The sequence below is a fragment of the Rhinatrema bivittatum genome, chromosome 5 (assembly GCF_901001135.1).
Source record: "Rhinatrema bivittatum chromosome 5, aRhiBiv1.1, whole genome shotgun sequence".
Taxonomy (NCBI): Eukaryota; Metazoa; Chordata; class Amphibia; order Gymnophiona; family Rhinatrematidae; genus Rhinatrema; species Rhinatrema bivittatum.
In genome coordinates this window covers 361,488,236-361,509,605 of record NC_042619.1, presented here as the reverse complement: position 1 = coordinate 361,509,605, position 21,370 = coordinate 361,488,236, and the positions used below count along the sequence as shown (strand labels likewise).

At 45.0% G+C, this 21,370-nt stretch overlaps 1 protein-coding gene across 1 annotated transcript in view; it reads left to right on the top strand.

Annotated features, from left to right (window-relative positions):
• Positions 1 to 21,370, top strand: part of DNAJC3 (DnaJ heat shock protein family (Hsp40) member C3) — a 401,955-nt gene that overhangs the window by 279,803 nt on the left and 100,782 nt on the right. Inside the window, 1 exon segment of the mRNA XM_029604719.1 lies at positions 8,917 to 9,049. Within this exon segment, the coding sequence (XP_029460579.1) occupies positions 8,917 to 9,049 (133 nt within the window).

The following is a 21,370-nucleotide window of genomic DNA, read 5'->3' as shown; positions in this document are numbered from 1 at the left end:
GATTCAGATGAACATTTATCACTCCAATATTAACGCCTGCCTGGAACAGGCGTTAATAGCTGAGCGCATGTAAAAGAAGTACGGAAAAGCAGAAAAAACTGCTTTTCTGTACTTCAGTAACAAAAAAAAAAACATCGACAGACCGCTGATTTATTGAAGACAGATGCCGGTAAACCTGGCATCAGTTTTCATAATCGGCCGTCAGCCAGAATTGAAAATGGCCGCCGATAAACTCTGCATCAGTTTTTATTACTAGCAGATAGCCGGTTATGAAAACCGATGCAGAGTTTACCGGCGTCCATCTTCATAACCGGCAGTTGACGCGGGGTCACGTTAGCAAGGAGGCACTAAGGTCGAGCAAGCGACCCTAGCACCTCCTTGCTAGTGCGACCCCCCCCCCCTAATTTGCCTATTGCATGGCGCCCCCCTTGTGGGTGCCATGCATGCGTTAAGAAAGCAGGTGCTGAAAAGTCAGCGCCCGCATTCTGCAAAAATTTTCATCGGCCCCCTAGTAACTTCATTGTGTCCTTTAGTCTTTGTACTGTTTGAAAGAGTAAACAGGTTTGCATTCACCTGTTCCACACCACTCATTATTTTATATACCTGTATCATATCCCCCCCCCTCCCCCCCCCAAGCCACCTCTTCTCCAGGCTGAAGAGTCTTAACCTCTGTAGCCTTTCCTCATAGGGGAATCATTTTATCCCCTTTATCATTTCGGTTGCCCTTGTTTGTACCATTTTTTCTACTGCTATATCTTTCTTGAGATGTGACCAGAACTGCACACAGTACACAATATGAGGTTGCACCATTGAGCATTACAGAAGCATTATATTCTCTGTTTTATTCTCCATTTCTTTCCTAATAATTCCTTGTATTTTATTTGCTTTTTTGGCTGCTGCTGCATACTGAGCAAAAGATGTGTATGTATTATCAGCAATGATGCCTAGATCCTCTTCCTGAATGGAACCTTGCATTGTGTAGCCATAATTTGGGTTACTTTTCCCCAAGTACATCACTTTGCACTTGTTCACATGAAACTTCATTTGCCATTTGTATGCCCAGTTTTGCAAGGTCCACAGCTTTTATCCCATGCCTTTTCAAATTAGTTTATTTATTTAAAATCTTTTCTATACCGTTGTTAAGTTAGATACCATCACAACGGTTTACATAAAGGCACAAATGGTTATGTTCAATAAAGAACTGGGATATACGAGTATAATGATGTCAAAAGGTTTCTGTTACAACAAAATTCAAAATAAAGACTATTTGATTGAGTGTCACAAATCTTTAACATTAAAATTGAGCCTGGTTGTTTGGAGTGTTACTGCCAGTTTTATTTCTCAACTTATTCTCCATTTGTTTTGTAGAAAGCTTGTTTAAAAAGCCAGGTTTTTAAACTTGCTTTGAAAAGTTTGTAATTGTTCTGTAACCTTATTTCCAGGGGCATGCTATTCCATAGAGAAGGACCTGCCAGGGACAGTTCACTGTTTTTGTCTTCACTACCTCTTCCAGAAGAGCATTCCAAGCATCCACCACCCTCTCCATGAAGAAATATTTCCTGATGTTGGTTCTGAGTCGTCCCCATTGGAATTCATTTTGTGACCTCTAGTTCTACTGCTTGCTTTCCAACAGAAAAGGTTCAAGGATTGTACATCATTAAAACCTTTCAGGCATCTGAAGGTCTATCTCCCCTGCACCTCCTTTTCTTCCATAGTATATATATTCAGATCCTTCAGCCTCTCATCATAAATCCTACAATACAGATCGCACACCATTTTGGACCGCCTATATCCTGTCGCTATCCTTTTTGAGAAAAGGTCTCAGAAATGTACACAGTACTCCAGATGCAGCCTCACCAAGGATCTGTACAAGGGCATTATCACCTCCTTTTCTTACTAGTTATTCCACTCTCTGTGCAGCCCAGCGTTCTTCTGGCTTTAGCTATCACCTTGTCACATTGCTTTACTGCCTTCAGATCGACAAACACTATTAGTCTGTGCACATTAGTCTTTCATCCCTCTTCACGTACAGCTCCAGTGGATTATCACACCTTTGCCTTCAAATGTGGTCTGTGAAGCCTGTTGGACCAGCTAAGTCATCAATTGTGCCTTCTGATATCAGCGACTGCTGTAATAAAACATTCCTGTGGTGGTTGAAACCAATGGTTCTAAGAGTGGGTCTCCTGCAGATTCTGCTCTATCGGGTGACTTTGTCTACCGATGCCTCCATCGGGAGTGGCGGGCTAATTCTGGCATGGCACAGACACAAGGATTGTGGTCAATGGAGAAATGCCTTCAGATCAGCTTACTAGAACTGCATGCCATTTGCTGTGCCTTGAAAACATTCTCATTCCTACTGTAAGGAAAGAATTTTAATTCAGACTGACAGTTAGGTGGCCATATACTTCATAAACAAGCAAGAGGTATGGGCTCATTTGCCCTCTGTCAGGAGGCTGTCTGGATATAGTCTTGAGTTCTCAGTTTCTGCGTGCAACCTAGCTTCTAGCAATTCAGAATACACTAGCATACAGTCTCTCAGAGTTTTACTACTGCACAAATGGTCCATGGATTAGTGGGCAGTTTTTATTCAATGTCTGGGGGCAGCTAGTGATCGGACTAGTTGTATAGAAAGCAACAAAGGTCAAAGAAGCCTGCTCCATGCTTGTGAGCAGATATGCTTGAGATTTTCTGCTAGGCTGGGAAGCCAAATCGAATCCATTAATTGCAAGGGTGGTTCAAAAGGTCCTGTGGGACTCTGAATGGATCATCCTCATTGGTTCAGTTTGGCCTCTGCAAGTATGGTTTCCATATATGATCCGAATGTCAGTTTAGTCTCCAGTTCCCCTGGGAGCTTTTCCAATCCTCATCACAGGAGTGGGGCAGGCTTTGCCTCCTGAATCTATTCTCCCTTATTCTCACAGTATGGATATTGAGCTCCTGCCAAATTGGGTAGAAAATATACTAGAATCTGCCAGGAACCTTTCAACTAGAAAGTTTTAAAATTTTGAGTGAAACCAGTTCTCATCCTGATGACTGTGCAGCTCTCTAGACCCTTTTTCCTGCAATTTGAGGGTTTTGCTCCAATACTTGTTCTGCCTTTCATCTTCAGGACCTCGTCAGTGAAAGGTTATCTCAGTGATATTTATTTTATTTATTTATTTCGTGATTTTTTATATACCGCAGCACGTTAATAACATCACCTCGGTTTACAATAAACAATAAATCAGCAACAAGCTTTACAGTCAATAAGAATTCAGGTGTACATAAAAAATATCAATTCAGAATAAATTAAGAACCAATTAAGAACAATTAACAAATAAACTAATGATAAACATATTCCATAGTTAATGGCGAGTCTAATAACTGTGAGGAAAGAGCCCGATCAAGTAAAATTTAACAGCGGGGAATAAATAAATTGGCGTGTGGCATTGGATCAGAGAAACATAAGCAATAACTGGCATTTCAGGAAAAGAGATGGTCATTGAGTGTAAGCTTGTTTGAACAGCCAGGTTTTGAGGTTCTGCTTGAATTTCTTATGGCAGGGTTCTAGACGCAGGTCTGTGGGCATTTTGTTCCAGAGGTTTGTTCCCGCAATCGTGAAGGAGCAGTCTCTTGTAGTAATATATCTGATGTGTTTAAGGGAAGAAGAAACTAGTTTGGCTTGGTGCATTTTTCTTATTGGTCTCTTTGATGTGCGGAAGATAAAATGATCGGAGAACCACTGCATATCTTGGTTATAAATCGACTTATGAATGAGGGAGAGAACTTTGAATAAAATCCTAGATGCTACAGGCAGCCAGTGAAGGAACATGAGCACTGGTGTGATGTGTTCATGGCGGTGAGTATTAGTAAGTAAGCGTGCTGCAGCATTTTGTAGCATCTGTAATGGTTGTATGGTGTTTTTAGGGAGACCTAGTAGTATGGCACTGCAGTAATCCAATTTTGACAATATTGTAGCTTGTAGCACTGTCCGGAAGTCATGTGGATGTAGAAGCGGTTTGATTCTTTTTAGCATATGTAGCTTGAAGAATCTGTTTTTGATTGTAGCCGTGATGAATTTCTTTAATGAGAAATGATTGTCGATGATAACGCCAAGGTTGCGGACTTGCTGTAAGTTGAGAGAGTCCGAAGGTGAATGTAGATTAGGGTTAGAGGAGATGTTATTGTGTGATGTGATGATGAGGAGCTCTGTCTTGGTTGTGTTTATTGCTAGGAAGTTTTCAGTAAGTAGTTTTTTTATTTCCACCAGAGCAGAATCCCAGATTTTTAGAGCATTAGATAGGGAATCGTTGATGGGATGAGGATCTGTACATCATCTGCGTATATGAAATGTGGGAGATCGTTTCACCAGAAGTTGACAGAGGGGAGATAAGTATATGTTGAACAGTGTAGATGAAAGAGAGGATCCTTGTGGAACACCTTGTGCTAGTTTTCTGGGTTTCGAAACATGGCAATCTATTTTAACACTGTATGTCCTGTCCATCAGAAAAGATTGGAGCCAGAATAGGGCAGTGCCTGTAATGCCAATTTGTGATAGGCGGGTAAGGAGGGTATTGTGGTCGACAGTGTCAAATGCAGAAGAAATATCAAGAAGAGCCAGTAAGTAAGAATGACCAGTATCGAGGGTTTTTAGTATTGACTCTGAGAGAGATACTAGGAGGGTTTCTGTACTATGGTTCTTATGGAAGCCATATTGTGATGGGAAGAGTAATAGATTTTCATCTAGAAAGTCTGTGAGTTGCTTGTTGATGACTTTCTCCATGATTTTGGACAAGAAAGGGAGATTCGATACTGGACGATAGTTGGCAGGTTCTGTGGGGTCCAGGTCAGATTTTTTGAGTGTGGGCTTTATAATTGCGTGCTTGAGTTGCGTTGGAAAAATACCAGACAATATAGATTTGTTGATAATGTTAGTAATGGGAGAGGCAATCCTTGTAGGAATGGAGAGTAGTGTTTTTGTTGGCATGATATCAATCGGGTGCATGGCTGGTTTGATTTTCTTGAGGATCACTTCAATTTCTGATGCTGTTGTTGTTTCGAAGTTTGAGAGTGTGGCTGAGGTGATTATGGTGTTAGTGGTCGTAAGGGAAACTGATGGAGAGGGATTAGTAAAGCGAGCCATGATATTAGCAACCTTGTCGTGGAGGTAGGTAGCTAGCTTCTCACATTTGTTGTCATCCTCGTTGTCTGGGTTGATGTTAATAGGTGGGGTAATTATGCTAGCGACATATTGGAAGAGGGCACGCGGGTTGAACTGGTATTGATGTATTCTTGCTGTGTAATAGTTTTTCTTGGCATCATCTGTAGATTTACGGTACTGGTGGAGTAGAGATTTGTATTTTAGTAGTTGTGCTGGATCTTGGTTTCTACGCCATTTCTTCTCCAGTTTGCGGAGTTCAAGTTTCATTGTTCTAAGGTCTGAGGTGTACCAGGGTTTTTTATCTTTCTTCTCAGAACAGATCTCTTTCGTTAGAAGAGGGCAGAGTCGATTTGTAATGTTGCTGGTAAGTAGATGCCAGGAGGCACAGGCGGAGTTGGCATCAAAGAGGTCTAGTTTATGGAGATCCTCTGTAAGCGCATCAATGATGTCTTCAGTTTTGTATTTTTTTCTGAAATTGATGGTTCTTTTCTTAGGGAGGGAGTTGTGGGGGTAGCAGTTGACTGTTCAGCTTGTGTCGACTCGGTAGTGGTCTGACCAAGGTATAGGGGTACATTGGAGGTGGTCAGTGCGTAAGAGAGAGTTCGTGAAAATAATATCCAGGGTGTGTCCTGCCTTGTGTGTGGGGCCCAAGACCATTTGTTTAAATCAGAGGGCATTTAGAGTAGAAAGTGTGGCTTCACATGCTGGAGTAAGTGGGGAGCGGTCAAAGTGGAGGTTTAGGTCTATTGCAGGGTATCACCAGCTAGTGGAAGGAGCTCCAGTCTCTAGTCTTCAAGTTTATGAAAGGGCTTTGGAATTCCAATCCTCTGGTTAGTAAGCACCACATAAGGATCACAAGGCGCTGGAGAACATATAGAAAGACATGGTTTAATGGAACAAAGTCAGCATGGTTTTACCCAAGGCAAGTCTTGCCTCACAAATCTGCTTCACTTTTTTGAAGGAGTTAATAAACATGTTGATAAAGGTGAACCAGCAGATGTAGTATACTTGGATTTTCAGAAGGCGTTTGACAAGGTTCCTCATGAGAGGCTTCTAGGAAAAGTAAAAAGTCATGGGATAGGTGGCAATGTTCTTTCGTGGATTACAAACTGGCTAAAAGACAGGAAACAGAGAGTAGGATTAAATGGACAATTTTCTCAGTGGAAGTGGGCAGTAGAGTGCCTCAGGGATCTGTATTGGGACCCTTACTTTTCAATATATTTATAAATGATCTGGAAAGAAATATGATGAGTGAGAGATACAAAATTGTTCAGAGTAGTTAAATCACAAGCAGATTGTGATAAATTGCAGGAAGACCTTGTGAGACTGGAAAATTGGGCATCCAAATGGCAGATGAAATTTAATGTGGATAAGTGCAAGGTGATGCATATAGGGAAAAATAACCCATGCTATAGTTACACAATGTTAGGTTCCATATTAGGTGCTACAACCCAAGAAAGAGATCTAGGCGTCATAGTGGATAACACATTGAAATCATCGGTTCAGTGTGCTGCGGCAGTCAAAAAAAGCAAACAGAATGTTGGGAATTATTAGAAAGGGAATGGTGAATAAAACTGAAAATGTCATAATGCCTTTGTATCGCTCCATGGTGAGACCGCACCTTGAATTCTGTGTACAATTCTGGTTGTCTCATCTCAAAAAAAGATATAATTGCGATGGAGAAGGTACAGAGAAGGGCTACCAAAATGATAAGGGGAATGGAACAACTCCCCTATGAGGAAAGACTAAAGAGGTTAGGACTTTTCAGCTTGGATAAGAGACTGCTGAGGGGGGATATGATAGAGGTGTTTAAAATCATGAGAGGTCTAGAACGGGTAGATGTGAATCAGTTATTTACTCTTTCGGATAATAGACTAGGGGGCACTCCATGAAGTTAGCATGTGGCACATTTAAAACTAATCGGAGAAAGTTCTTTTTCACTCAACGCACAATTAAACTCTGGAATTTGTTGCCAGAGGATGTGGTTAGTGCAGTTAGTATAGCTGTGTTTAAAAAAGGATTGGATAAGTTCTTGGAGGAGAAGTCCATTACCTGCTATTAATTAAGTTGACTTAGAAAATAGCCACTGCTATTACTAGCAACGGTAACATGGAATAGACTTAGTTTTTGGGTACTTGCCAGGTTCTTATGGCCTGGATTGACTTCTGTTGGAAACAGGATGCTAGGCTTGATGGACCCTTGGTCTGACCCAATATGGCATGTTCTTTTGAAGCTTCCCTTTGAAACTAAATTAGGAATTTAGAAGTTTCTCACTTGGAAAACTTTCTCAAAGCAGTTCTGCTCAGTTCAAAGAGTTACAAGTGCTGATCTCATTTGAACCATAACTTCATTTCTTCCAAAACAGGATAGCTCTGCATACTTACACTAAATTTCTGCCAAATGTCTGTTTTTTTACATTAACCAAGCCAGCATGCTGGCAACATTATTTCTGAGACCACACATGCATAAAAGAGAAAAGGATATTTATTCGTTGGATTGTAAGAGAGCTCTAACATATTATTTGAGCATATTAAACTCATTATCATGCTTCTCAACCATTTGTGTCCTTTGATCACAGTACAGTGGGTGTAACAGTAGCCAAGAGTACTCTGTCCAATTGTCCCACACACCGCTATACACTGGCTGTCTTACAGATTGGACTCTTTCAAAGCTCAAGTGAGACACATAGCTTCAATTGTTTACCTCTGGGCTGTTTCCATTGAGGACATTTTCAAAGCTGTAGCTTGGTTGTCTGTACACATCTTTATATCCTACTACTGTTTGAACACCTTGGCAAGAAGTGACAGTAACTTTGGGCTAGCAGTTTTGCACAAACTGTTCACCCTGTAGTCTACTTTCCACTGCTAGGTTCAGGGGTTTTTTTTGTTGTTGTTGCTAATCAGTCCAGCTTTCAGCATGTATCATGGCTAATTCAACCATGCTTGGCAATGGAGAAAGCAAGATAGTCTACCTGAAAACAGGATTCTCCTATAGACAGCAAGATGAATTAGCCATGCTTATTGCCTGCCCCTTCCTAGAGAGGTGACTGCCTTTCTTAAGGTGTACGTTAGGGTTTAATGTGGCAGTATGTATGGGAACTCCCGTGCATGTTCAGTAAAACTTTTACTGAGCTGTAAGAGATGGATCCATTTGGTGCTGCCATATAACATCACCCATGTGTCATGGCTAATTCATTCCGTTGTCTACAGAGAACCCTATTTACAGGTAAGCAAACTTGCTTTACAACTCTTGTTTTACCAGCAAACACAGTGCCTCATTCAGTTTTTACTATCCTGTAAAGTCTTGCAAAATGTTGGCAAAATGCTTTCTGGTACCCCTTCTGTCTCTTACTGAATAATTAGTTTTGATTCAAATATTTTCATCAAATCAAACCTTCACATATTTTCAAAATCCTTACTGTAACATATTGCTTTCTTTGAATAATCTGTTTCTGTATTCTCTTGTGTCTTAAGCCTATTATGTCCCCTTACAACTTCCAAAATATAAATTCATGTTTCTCCAAAACTTCCAAACACCTATGCTCCTTAAAATGTGACAATTTACTTGGATTTCTTTGATACTTTCCTAGACTATTGATATCCTTCTGTAATTTTTTACCTAAAACTTAATATAATATTGGAAAGATGTCATTGTTGAGCCCTTTCATTGGTCAGCATATGTTCAAGTCCTTATCCTGTAACTTTCCACTACTAATAAAGGCCTTTTAGAAGATTTTCTCACAATATCCTGAACTTGGCTATTTTGTTTCTGAACAGCTATTAAAGATTATGAAACTGCTCAAGCAAACAGTGAAAATGACCAACAGATTCGAGAAGGTCTTGAAAAAGCACAACGGCTGTTGAAACAATCTCAGAAGAGAGATTACTACAAAATCTTAGGAGTAAAAAGGTAACTTTTTCTCTCTCTCCAAAAGGTCTTACCTCTAGTATTCTATCATGTCTCATGTCAGTTGTACTTTTGTCTTAGTGTTAGTGCTATGATTTTCCATGGCCATTGAAAGATAAATTAACTAGACATTTTTAGGAATTTTATGCCATTGTAAATGGAGGAGCAAACAACTCTGAGTTTTTGAGATTGTTCATCTCAGCCAAGAAATCTAAGGTTTGTCTTTGGCATGAAGTTCCAAACTCAATTCACTCTATTTTCGGACTTAAATATTTCTAGTAGAATGATATTTGACTATGGGGCGCTTAATATTTACGTACTATGGTAAACAGCCTGTGCTACCGCCTCCTCTGACTGGATCATGACCAGGCCAACTGTTAGGATTCTGGCCAGATGTCCCTGCATTCCCAAAAGTTGAGGGAACTGTGTAAGTCTCAGAAGCTGCAGTCTGTCCTCTTCCTGAAGCACAGCCTTATCTGTCTACCTGGAAATGGAGTTGAGCAGGAGCGCCTCCAAAATTTTGCTCCCTTTGATGAAACTAGCTGAATCTTTGTGGTTGAGTAAACATAAGTAGAATGCATCAAAGAAAGAGGCACTTCCTGAGTTGGTTGGGCCCCTGTGAACTGATACTGCTGCTCCTGATCCTCTTCCCACCAGAAAAGCAAACTTTACAGTAGGACTACAAAATGGAAAAATATAGAGGTATATATTCAGAGCATTTAGCCAGCTAACTGAGACATTAACAGACTAAATGAAGATTTGGGCACTTAGCTGGGTAAATTCTAGCCAGCTAGTAAGATAGCCGGCTAGAATTTATCTGGCTAAGTTAGGGGCATTCTGGGGTCATAACTGGAGAAGTTGAGTTAGCTGGATAACTTAACCAGCTAAGTCTGGTTGGCCCATAGCCCTGTGGGCTATGGAAACAATATTATTATACAAGCATACAAAACAGCGCATGAAATCAATACTTGCAGCTATACACAGAGCCATGCAAGCAATACATCATATTATTCACTAGTCAACAGCACAGCATATGCCAAGTCTAATCGGCTGGACCAAGATAACTCCCACTCCAAGACCTCATCATTCTTTTTTTTTTTTTCCCAAAATACTTTTTATTGCTATTTTTAAAACACATGTTTGCAGCAAAAAACAAGACATAACAAAAAATGTTTGCCAGCACAGGCCTCATAGCTATCAGCAACACAGTATATGCATTAGCCTAGTGATTAGAGCAGTGGACTATGAACCAGGAGACCAGGGTTCGAGTCCTGCTGTCACTCCTTGTGACCTTGGGCAAGTCACTTTACCCTCCATTGCCTCAGGTACAAAAACTTAGATTGTAAGCCCGCTGGGGATAGAGAAATACCTCTACAGTACCTGAATGTAAACCGGTGTGATATCTCAATTGAGATCAAATGTCGGTATATAAAAATAATAAATAAATAAATAAATAAACTCAGAAACTCTAATGATAGCAAAACGGAGATATAGTGGTATCTAGACCTGAGGGCCAAATAACCTCAAAGCTACAACCCCTGCTTTTAAAGAAACAGCCAGACCCATGTGCACTACATCTATTGGAATCTGAACAAATCAGCAAACAGCGGCACAAATTCAATCCACAAATCATTCATTAAACCACCCACTTGTATACATATATACACACACACACAACATCCTCACTCCAAAATGTCGTCCACCCCCCCCCCCCCCCCAAGAGACCAAGTGAAGGTTGACCAATACAATCGCTTCTATAGAGCACAGTTTGTTGTAGGCAGCCCCTCCTCCCAGATGCAGGATGTAATACTATAGGAGTACACCTCCAAATTTCCACCACAAGGAGATAGGTGTTTCAAAGTCTGTGGTATTGAGGCACAGGAGCCTCAATACCACTGAGTGGTGTATCCAGTAGCGAGCAGGCTGCTCTGTATGTCCAAGGGCACTAGAGTAAAATAGGTACCCCAGCATTTATAGTATAGCTTATGGGTCCCTACAATAATATCCATCCATTCCATTTGCATAGCTAGCACCATCCGTTGATGCCACGCTTTGATATTAGGTGATGAGGGCTCGATCCAAACAGCTAAAATGGTGCGGCAGGCCAAAAGAATTGCAAAGCGCCCTAAACGGGTGATAGAAGGGGGTTGTTGCCTGGTGTAAGAGAGACACCCCCCCCCCACAAGGATCGGGCCCGCCTTTTTGGCCAGCACTCCAGTGCTTTTAGCAAGTATCTCAAGGATTTCTGACCATACGTTTTCCAGCGTCGGGCACTCTATAAGCCAGTGGACCAAAGTGCCTTGTGTCGTGCTACATTTGATGCATATAGGGGAGATAATACGGCCCATCCGGAATCTCCTGACATAGTCACATATGATGTGGTGTATAATTCGAAACTGCAGTTCCCGTAAGCCTGGATCGGAGATATGAGAGTATATTGTGATAAAACAGCACTGGAGGTATTTTTCCGTTCGAGTTTCTCCCAAGGAGGTAGACCAATATGTAGTTAGAGCGGGCAGGCAGTCTTGCCTCCGACAACTTTTCCCGAGCTTATTCCACTCAGCAATCGAATTAGAGATACAAGATGTGTCAAAGATGAACGTTGCAAAGGCAAGTTCCGCTGTAAAGGTTTCTGTCTTCCATTGAAGGGGATTGTAGATAGTGCCTGGATTGTAAATAAGCGAAGAAATGGCAGGAAGAGATTTGGAAAGTCTGGCCTAAAGAGTGGAACGTCTGCACCACAGATGAGTCCTTTTCATAAAGATGATAAATAAAAGCGATATCTTTCTGTCCCCACTGCTTGAAAATGGCACCACAGTCTTGTCCTGGGGGGAAATCAGCATTACCCACCAGAGGAACCAGCTGGGACCTGTGGTCACCTAGCCCTTGCGCAGTGCTTAGCCACCTCCAAGCACGAATACATGGAGAAAGCAGCACCTTAGGGAATTCCAACACTCGTAGTACCGCCGGGCATGCCTGTAAAAGAAATAGTGGCGACCATGGAGCTGACATATTTATGGTTAATCAGATTTACTTCACAATAAAAATAGGAGTCAGTGAGCCATTCTCCCACAAATCACATCTGGCATGCTACATTATGTAAACAGAAATCAGGAAGGCCAAGGACCCCCCCCCCCCCCCCCCATTTCACGTGGGCTTTCAAGGATGGTATATTTTATCCTTGCTTTCTTCCCCGCCCAAACAAATTTGGAGAAGGAAGCTCAAAATTTCTGGAGGTCGTTAGTGGTAAGCCAGCAAGGTAACATGTGGCGTTTATAGAGCAGTTTAGGAATGATCATCATTTTAAGAACGGTACAGCGACCAGAAAGGGACAGTGGGAGGGGTTGCCATGCTGCCAGTTGCCGATTGTATAGCCACCACAGTCTTCTGGATATTTAGATCATATAAATACCTCAATTCTCTAGGTATCCAGACTCCTAAATATTTAATTTTGTCAGGGGCCCAAGAGAAAGGAAAAGTGCACACTCAATTTTGTTGGAGTTGGGGATCAAATGCTAATGATTCAGACTTTGAAAAATTTATTGTCAATCCCGCAATATCCCTAAATTGAGAAAAAAGTTGTATTATAATTGGAATACTGCTGCGAGGACGCCCCACAAACAGTAGGATATCATCTGCAAACAAAGCCACTTTCAAAGGATGAATCCCCACACTGAGGCCCTAAAAATCCTTCTCTCGGCGTAGGCGTGTCACCAGGGGTTCGATTGCCAGCAGAACAAAAGTGGAGAGAGGGGGCACCCCCTGTCGCACCTCACAGTGAAGAAAAAAAGGGTTGGAGAGTGCTCCGTTTAAGAGAATACGCGCGGTAGGGGTAGCATATAGAACTTCTAGCAATGTCACAAAGGCACCAGAAAAACCATATAGTTGCATAGACCAAAAAAGATAATCCCAAGAAAGGGAATCAAACACCTTTTCCGCATCTAGGCTTAAAATCACTGCCTCTACTGAGGATTGATAACTGAGGGCTGCTATAAGGTGGCGGACATTTTTTACCCCTTGCCTACCCTTAACAAACCCCGACTGATCTAAATGAATCATAAGGGAGTATGCTATTCAGTCGAGCCGCAAGGACTGCTGCCAACATTTTTATGTCTACATTAATTAACGATATGGATCGATAGGAACCAACATCCAATGGGTCCTTACCCTTTTTTGGCAGCACCATAATAGTCGACTGATTCATAGAGGGCAAAAGCACTTTAGTGGACAATAGGCCGTTATAAAACAAAGATAATGTGGGTAAAAGGGGGAACTTTAGCAACTTGTAGAATTCAGACCCCAAGCCATTTTGTCCCGCCACTTTCCCCAGTGTCAGCCCCTGTATTATCGAGTAGATTTCCCCATCCCTGATGGGGAAATGAAATGGGTGCATTTAAAAGCATGGTTTGGTCAAGGGATAGTGTTGGCCATGGCATGTCCTGGAAAAAGGAAGTAGAGGTCTAGATATCTCTGTCCCAAGCGCGGTAAAGTTTACTGTAGTACTGTAAGAATCGGGCAGAAATGTCTGCGTGGGTGGTCTTGCACTGACCAGCCTTGTCCTTAATCCCCGTTATAGCAGACTTTTGATTACGGACCCGCACTAGGTTAGCTAATAGGCAACTTGGCCGGTTACCATGTTTAAAAAGTTGGTATTTTTAATACCGCAGCGATTTGTAGGCCCTTTGATGTAACAGGTGATTCAAGGCTTCCCGAGTATGTTCTCCTGTAGCCATGCAGTATCAGTCATGTGCCGCATATGCTGTAGCTGCATTGATTTTAGCATCCTGGTAAGGTGAAGAATCTCTGCATTGCATTGCCTGTTTAATTTTGCAACATACGCAATGATGTGACCACGTATTACTGTTTTTCCGGCCTCCCATAAAGTAGCCGATGTGACATAAGTAGTGGTATTCAATGTTACATAATCCTCCTAGCATTTAGTCAAATAAGTGTGAAAAGTCTTATCAAAAAAGAGAAATACAAACACAGAGAGGCTGAGGTCCTCAAAAATATTTATTTTTAAAACAATATTCCGGTGAGTGCCCGACTCAAGGCCTGAGTTTCGCCCAATGGAGGGCTGCTTCAGGAGCTTTTAATAACAGATTGTCATTCAACAAGAAGCACTTTAGTTGTCTCATACCTCATTCAACTGACATCAACAGAGATTTCCTTGCGTGTAGCAGATGGACTCAGAACAAATGGGTATAGTGTGCTCGTGCTAGCAGTTCGAGACTGATCTGACGTCAGCACAGGGTACATATACCCCCGCAGGAAGTGCAGCTACACAGTAATTTCCGTTTCCAAAGCAGTTTGGAGCTACCTCACGCTCGCTGAGCGTTTTTCCAAATTCTGACGACTAAATTTCTTAGAAGACTCCTACCTGAAGACGAGCCCCGCACTCCTGCGGTGATACCATTTTGTCCCTCCCCCAGTTGAGTTTTCCGGGGTGATTTCCGTGGTCCCTCGGAGGTAAGAGCCTCGGTCCGGTGGCCGACTCGCGGCAGGGACCTAGCCCCCGAGTGAGAAGGGCGCGGCATAGAGGCAGCCTCGGTCCCGGTGAGGACTTGGCCCCCAAGCGAGATGAGTTCGGGCGCGGCCTAGAGACAGCGGGTGCACTTCCTTGAGCGCGGCGGTGACGGTAATCACCCTCTCCCCCCGCAGCCGGAGACCGCCCGGGTCGCAGCCGGGAAGCACCGAAGACAAGGTAAGGCGTACATCTTTACTTGTTGGTCTCCGAGGAAGCGAGGATTAGCAGGGTCTGCCTACATGGCAGCCCGCCAAGGAGGTCGCCATTTTGCCTGCCTGCTCGCCGTCGCCTTCTGCCCTGGTTCGTCGCCTCGCTCTAACGCTCAGGCGACGGGCGTATATGTTAGGCGCCCGAAAATACTTGTTGCTAAGCGGTGGATAGGCACACGTTGACAGGCGCGCGTTGATAAGCGCACATTAGTAGGTGAGCATATTACAAGGTGCGTACTCCGGCTGGGAGCACATCGCATACAGACGTGATGGAGCGTAAGAGAGCCCATGCGTCCGCAGAGCCGGCGCCTCCAGAATCAGGCATGAGAGCTCTAGGCCTCTGCTCAGCATGCAACCTCAGAGCTACACAGAGTGAGGAAGCAGACTCCCTATGTGCCCACTGTGAGGAGGCCCTGGGAGTTCCAGGCCAGGGTCGGTCCCAGCCCAGCGTACTTGCCAGTTCCTCAGGAAACACCCCGGACCTAGCAGGCCACGGTGAGCAGCCAGGGAACCCGAGAGACCTGGTGCCCCTAAGGCTAGAACCTGCTTCGCTCTCCTGGGTGGAATTATTCAAGGGGATTCACGCCTTTGTCAAGATGCAGTCTGATCCCCGAATGGACCCATACGTGCTGGATGACCCGGCCCCTGGACCCTCGAGACCTAGGCACGGCCACTCGTCACCCGGAAGCCCCACTTATGGGGATTCAGATTGCTCTGTGGAAGAAGACGAGCTCCCCGAGGAGGGAGAACTTCCCTCGGGGATGGAACCATATCGGACCATGAGACGCTTCTTTCTGAAGGAGGATCTCCCAGACCTGGTCTCTCAATGCCTGTCGGAGCTGGCTATCCCGGGCCAAGGCAACCCAGGGGAACGGCTTGCCATTTTCCCCTCCTACAAGCAGCACAGCAGCTAATCGATCTGGAGTGGAATGCGCCGGAGGCTTCATTCAAAGGGGGTCGGGCCTTGTCGGGCATGTACCCCCTGGACCCGGCAACCAGGGAGCTGCTGGCGTGCCCTAAGGTAGACTCCATAGTTTCCACAATTGTGAAGCGCACCACCATTCCGGTGGAGGCGCATGGACGCCTTTCTGAAACAAGCCTTTGAGGTGGCAGCCATGTCCCTACGAATTGCGACCTGCTGCACCGTGGTGACGCGTTCCTGTTTATCATGAGCTAGGAACAACACCCCGGGAGAAGAAATGGAATCCGCTCTCTCATTCCTCACGCAGCCTCACGCAGCCTCCGACCTAGTCCGTACGGCAGCCAAGGGAGTGTCATCCTCAGTGGCAGCCAGGAGACACCTCTGGCTTCGAAATTGGTCAGCCGACGACTCCTCCAAGACACGCCTCACGAGAATGCTCTTTCAGGGTTCCCTCCTGTTAGGCAGCAATCTCGAGAAACTGGCTGATAAATGGGGCGCCTCTCCATTACCCCGTCTACCAGAAGACAGGTCAAGGAGGAGCCAGCGCCCTGGTCCTAGGCCATCCAGAGGTAGACACTCTCAGCGCTTCGAACCTTACAGGACTCGCTACCAAGCACCTCGCCTCAGACCAGGAACCAGTCCTTTCGGACCAAGCACAACAAGAGGAGAACCGGCTCGGGTTCGGGTCCCGACCGCACCCCACAATGAGAATCAGCCGACCCATCTGGGGGAAGAAGCCATAGGGGGCAGGCTAACCCTCTTCTACCGCAGGTGGGTCGAGATTACCTTGGACCAGTGGGTCCTCGCTATCATCCGAGAAGGGTATTACCTGGATTTTCTTCGGCTCCCTCCGACAGGTTGTGGAATCTCCTTCTCCACCCCTCAAGAGGGCGGCGCTGGAAGCTACCTTGCGGAGGCTCCTGTCCCTAAAAGCCATAATCCCAGTGCCTGCATGGGAGATAAATTCTGGGCATTATTCCATTTATTTCATAGTACCCAAGAAAGAGGGCACTTTCAGGCCTGTCCTGGACCTCAAGTTAGTCAACCGACACTTACGGGTCCCCAGCTTTCGAATGGAAACTCTGCGGTCTGTCAAAAGTGCAATACAGCCAGGGGAGTTTCTCACATCCCTAGATCTGTCAGAAGCCTACTTGCATATCCCAATCCATCGGGATCACCAGCGCTACTTAAGCTTCAAAGTCCTGAACCAACACTTCCAGTTCCGAGCTTTACCCTTCGGGTTAGCCACTGCGCCGCGGACCTTTACCAAGGTCATAGTAGTAGTGGCGGCGTCACTCAGGAAGGAAGGAATTCTCGTCCATCCCTACCTGGACGATTGGCTGATCAAGGCAAAGTCACCGGAGGAGAGCCACCAGGCAACCAACAGAGTGATCTCTTTTCTGGAAAGCCTAGGTTGGGTAGTCAACACAAACAAGAGTTCCCTACAGCCTTCTCAGTCACTGGAATACCTAGGAGTCCGATTCGACACCCAGGAAGACAAAGTCAGCCTGAACTCCAAGAGGAGATCAAAGCTCCGGAATCGGCTGCAGGCCCTGCTGAGCGCCCACCCGGCCCACGGTCTTGGGATTACCTACAGGTCCTCGGCCTCATGGAATCCACTCTGGAGGTGATACCTTGGGCACGGCTCATATGAGACCATTACAACGCGGCCCTCCTGTCTCGGTGGAGCCCACGATCACAGAGCTACACCATACACCTACCTCTACCAGCCAGAGTGCAGAATCAGCTACGGTGGTGGTTGCAGCCCGGCCACACAAGCCGGGGGTCAAGAATGTCCTCCCCAACCTGGACCCTTCTCACTACAGATGCCAGCCTGAACGGATGGGGAGCACACTGTGAAGAACTCACCGCCCAAGGGCGGTGGAACAAAGCAGAGTCTGGGTGGAACATCAACTGACTAGAGGCACGGGCAGTCAGGCTAGCCTGCCTGCGATTTGCCCACAGACTTCGAAACAGAGCGATGTCGGACCAACGCCAACCTCGGTGGCATACATCAACCGACAGGGCGGAACCAGAAGCCGACAGGTATCCTTAGAAATAGCCCCCCTGATGGCTTGGGCGGAGGCAAATCTCTAGGACATCTCCGCTGTCCACATCGCCGGGAAGGACAACACCACGGCAGACTTCCTCAGCAGAGAAAGCCTAAACCCGGGGGAATGGCAGCTGTCGCCCACAGCTTTCCAGATGATTGTGGATCAGTGGGGGACGCCGGGCATGGACCTATTAGCGGACAGGTCCAATGCTCAAGTTCCCAGATACTTCAGTCGCAGGCGAGATCCTCTCTCCCACGGGATCGACGCCCTGGTACAGCCATGGCCTCAGGGGATCCTGCTGTATGCCTTTCCCCCATGGCCCCTGCTGGGAGCCATTATACACAAGATTCAGCGACACAGAGGCCTAGTACTTCTGGTGGCCCCGGACTGGCCAAGAAGGCCCTGGTACGCAGACATGAGAAGACTACTGGCAGGGAATCCATTACCCCTGCCTCCACACAGGGACCTGCTGCGGCAAGGTCCCACACAGAATTGAGCTGGATCCACGAGGATCCAGCTCAATTCTCTCTTACGGTCTGGCCATTGAGAGGGCTAGACTGAAGAAAAGAGGATACTCGGGGCCGGTAATAGATACACTCCTCCGAGCACGCAAGTTCTCCACATCACTAACATATATAAGGATCTGGAGAGTATTTGAAGCCTGGTGCGACTCTCACAACACCCAATCCACATGCCGCTAAAATCCCCATCATTTTGGATTTCCTGCAAGATGGACTTCAGAAGGGTCTGTCTCCCCTCAACTCCATCAAGGTTCAGGTGGCAGCGCTATCCTGCTACTGTCCCAGAGTGACGGCAACAGCATTGCCACACCACCCAGATGTTTTCACGTTTCCTGAAAGGAGTCAAACACATTTGCCCGCCACTGAAGTGGCCAGTGCCCCTGTGGAACCTCAACCTAGTTTTGGAATTCCTAGCAGGACCCGCCTTCAGGGCCCCTTCGAGGCCTGTCCCTCCGTTTGTGAACCTTAGAGATGGTGGTCTTGCTGGCCGCATGCTCCGCGCGCCGCATCTGAGCTACAAGCAATGTCCTGCCGCGTCCGTTTCTCAGAATCACTCCAGGGGGCTATCATCTTCGCACGGTTCCTTCCTTCTTACCCAAGGTAGTCTCACACTTCCACCTCACCAAAACCATATCCTTGCCAACCACGGATGGTTTGCAGAAGGTCGGAAGAGGTCGAATACTGCGCCATTTCGACATCGGCAGGACTGCTGTCCAGATATCCTGGAAATGTCGAAAGCAGTACGAAAGACGGACCACATTGTTCGTCCTTCAAAGCGGAAGAAGCAAGGGGAAGCGGCCTCACGGGCAACCACGCCCGCTGGATCAAAGAAGTTATCAAGGCGGCCTACAATGAAGCGGAAAACCACCACCTCTACGGTCAAGGTTCACTCTACCAGAGCGGCAGGCGACCTCCTGGGCAGAAACTAGGGAAGCTGTCGCCAGCAGAGATATGTAAAGCGGCAACATGGTCCTCCCTCCATACCTTCTCCAGATTCTACCGTCTGGACGTCCAGGCCAGGGAGGACACAGCATTTGCGAGGGCAATCCTAACCGGACCTCGGGCAGCCTCCCACCCAGTCACGGGAGTAGCTTTTGTGCATCCCATTTGTTCTGAGTCCATCTGCTACACGCAAGAAAATGGAGAGATTACTTACCTGATAATCTGGTTTTCCTTAGTGTATGCAGATGGACTCAGCATCCCGCCCGGCTGCCGGTATACGTGGGGATTCACCGACTCACGGTAAGCCATGTTTCCTTATGTAGGGCATCCACCCTGCCGGGTGTCGACGCCTTCCGGTTGAGAACACTTGCGGTCTCCAGCTACTATCAATCGGTCAGGTTAATCATGTTCATTTAATCGATCGGTCAGTTACACATATATCCATAAAGCTTTGCAAGGAAGATTACTGAGTAGCTGCACTTCCTGCGGGGGTATATGTACCCCGTGCTGACGTGAGATCCGTCTCCAACTGCTAGCACGAGCACACTATACCCATTTGTTCTGAGTCCATCTGCATACACTAAGGAAAACGAGATTATCAGATAAGTAATCTCTCCAATATTGCTTGTAGGTCTCTTAGCATATCGTGTTGATGTACTTATTCCATTACATTTATGAAGAAGCTTTTAAGCTCGCAAAAGTGTAGATACTTCATGTGAATTCAAAATCAGTGTTTTGGTTTAATGACTTGGAATCAATATCATCCCGACTGAAGAGAAACCAATACACAACCTATGCTAAATGCTATTAAACCAAAACACTATTCTCTGATTCCTGTCTTTTAACCAGTTTGCAGTCCACAAAAAGACATCGTATCCTATCCAATGACTTTTTAGTTTTCTTACAAGCCTCTCCTGAGGGACTTTGTTGATTGCCTTCTTAGAATCCAAATACATCACATCTACCAGTTCACCTTTGTCCACATGTTTGTTCAGCCCTTCAAAAAAATGAAGATTTGTGAGAGAAGACTTCCCTTGGGTAAATCCATGCTGGTTGTGTCCCATTAAAACCATGTCTTTCTAAATGTTCTGTGATTTTATTCTTTAACAGTTTCCACGAATTTTCACGGCACTGAAGTCAGGCTCACTGGTCTATAGTTTCCCAGATTATCCCTGGAACCCTTTTTAAATATTGGCGTTACATTGGCCATCTTCCAGTCTTCAGGTACCGTGGATGATTTTAATGATAGGTTACAAATTAATTGTAATAGTTCTGAAATTTCATTTTTGAGTTCTTTCAGAACCCTGTGATTTATACCATCTGGTCCAGGTGATTTACTACTCTTCATTTTGTCAATTTGGCCTACTACATCTTCCAGGTTCACCGTGATTTGGTATAGTTCATCTGAATAGTCACCCTTGAAAACTTTCTCCGGAACTGGTATCTCCCCAACATCCTCTTCAGTAAACGCCGAAGCAAAAATTTTGTCTTTCCCCGATGGCCTTATCTTCCCTAAGGCTCCTTTAACCCCTCTATAATCTTTCGGTCCAACCGACTCCCTTGTAGGCTTTCTGCTTCCAATATATTTAAAGTTTTTATTATGATCTTTTGCCTCTTTGGCCAGCTTCTTTTCAAATTCTCTCTTAGCCTGTATTATCAATGTCTTATATTTAATTTGCCAACGCTTATGCTTTGTTTTTTCCTTCTGATGGATCCTTCTTCCGATTTTTGAATGAAGATCTTTTGGCTAAAATAGCCTCTTTCACTTCACTTTTTAACCATGCCAGCTTTTATTTGGCATTCCTTCCATCTTTCTTAATGAGTAGAATACATCTGGACTGCACTTCTAAGATGGTATTTTTTAACAATGTCCATGCATGTTACACAATTTTAACCTTGTGTAACCTTTCAGTTTTTTTTTTTTGTAATTTAAATTTTTATTAAGCATATTATAACTAAACAACAATGTACAAACATATGCAGGAAGATATCTAAACAATGAGCCATAGCACAGTAATGTAAGCAGATGAACAAGCAATCAAACGGTGGTGATTAATATGGTACGTTTAAATTGTCTGCGCGTCTTCATTTCCAGTCGCCTGAAATAGTTGTCATCTGAGTCACAATCGCCGCAGAGGGTGGATTACTC